Below are 1,373 nucleotides of genomic sequence, written 5' to 3'. Positions count from 1 at the left end.
CGCTGCGTCCGCTTGGTAGAGAGCCGGCCGAAGTGGGGCGTGGACTGTGGGTGGGACTGTACGCTGGCGGGCAGGGGCGGGGCGCCGGCGCCCCTGCACTGGTCGGAAAAAACCGAGAGGTTTGTCTTCTCAGGGTTGAGTCACCAGCGTGCGGGCGAGGAGGGCGACGCGGCCAACCGAGTTCTGTGGTCGGAGTCAGGAAGGGAAGCATTGGGTGGGAGCAGGGCGAGGGGCCGAGTTGGGTCTGCAGCGGGCACAGGACCTAGTTTTGTACAGTTAACGGTGGGGTTGAGTAAAGAGGGGGGGCGGTGGGGAGGAGGTAAGCCCCCTTTATTCCTTTCCCAGCGGACCAGGAGGAAGCTTCGTTGAATTAAGCGCCCCTGGCTTGTATAGCAGGCCGAGGAGGGAGCTCATGGACAGCGTTGGCTAAGAGTTGGAGATCATCTAGGAATGCCAGAAACGTGGGTTGGGTCGTGAGGTCTCTGAAGACAGTAGGTGAGCCTCCAGTGTAGGGCGCTGCGTCCGCTTGGTAGAGAGCCGGCCGAAGTCCGAGTCTTTGTTGCGAGCTGTAGGCCACCCTGCGCGCCCAGCAGAAGCGCTAGAGAGGGCACCGTAGCCAGGAGTGAACCGCATGTCCAAATGTAACTGTGTGCTCCGAGTTAAATTGTTTTTCTGCAAACTTTGCTTGAGCCAAAGATTCCAGAATTGGGGAAAGGGTTACCCTAGGTGGAAATCGGATGTTTGTAGGAGACACAGAGGTAAGGACCAACTATTAGGACTGAGTGAAAAATGGTTCCCTCCAACTGTAAAAGTGGAATAAAAACAATACCTATCTTATAGGTGGGGCAGTGAGGAGTAAATGAGTTTAATATGTTTCAAGCTTTTAAAACAACCTCGCTCATCATAAGCACTGTTTAAACATTAGCTGTTATCTTTTTAAAAATATTAGTGGATGTTTAATATGAATGAATACAATTTGTCCAAGAAATACGGCATTAGAGCCCAGAAGAAATAAAGTTTAATCTTACAAAGGGCTTCTATAGAATGACTGCATGCATGGAATTGATGGAATTTGGTATAAATCTTGAAAAAACTTAATAGTTGTAGATATTCAATCGTTCAGTAAATGTTTCCTGAGCATTTATCACGTATCAGCTACTATTGGAGCTCTGAGAATGGTTCTCATACAGTTTACATTCTAGTAAGAGAGCAAGGCCCAATAATCAAACACTCATGGGAGAGGAAGGATTTCAGATACCACAGGGGTGGGAAGGCATTATAGCAGGAGCTAAAAAGCACAGAGTGAAAGAATGAATTCTGGGATTGCATTGGGACTTGGAGGGGATATAACGGGAGCGTAGGGGTGTGGGGTT

At 49.4% G+C, this 1,373-nt stretch overlaps 1 protein-coding gene across 1 annotated transcript in view; it reads right to left on the bottom strand.

Moving 5' to 3' along the window:
* The window catches only part of SIAH2 (siah E3 ubiquitin protein ligase 2), a 22,148-nt gene extending 21,515 nt beyond the window's left edge, over positions 1-633 (bottom strand). Inside the window, exons 1-2 of the mRNA XM_011972806.1 lie at positions 462-633; positions 145-262 (exon numbers count right to left, since the gene is read on the bottom strand). Of these exons, the coding sequence (XP_011828196.1) occupies positions 145-262; positions 462-633 (290 nt within the window). The remainder of the gene's footprint in view (positions 1-144; positions 263-461) is intronic.
* Positions 634-1,373: the final 740 nt, after the last annotated feature.

The sequence above is a fragment of the Mandrillus leucophaeus genome, unplaced genomic scaffold, assembly GCF_000951045.1.
Source record: "Mandrillus leucophaeus isolate KB7577 unplaced genomic scaffold, Mleu.le_1.0 Scaffold130, whole genome shotgun sequence".
NCBI classification, from domain to species: Eukaryota; Metazoa; Chordata; class Mammalia; order Primates; family Cercopithecidae; genus Mandrillus; species Mandrillus leucophaeus.
Note: the sequence above shows the minus strand (reverse complement) of the source record. Positions and strands in the feature narration are given on the sequence as shown.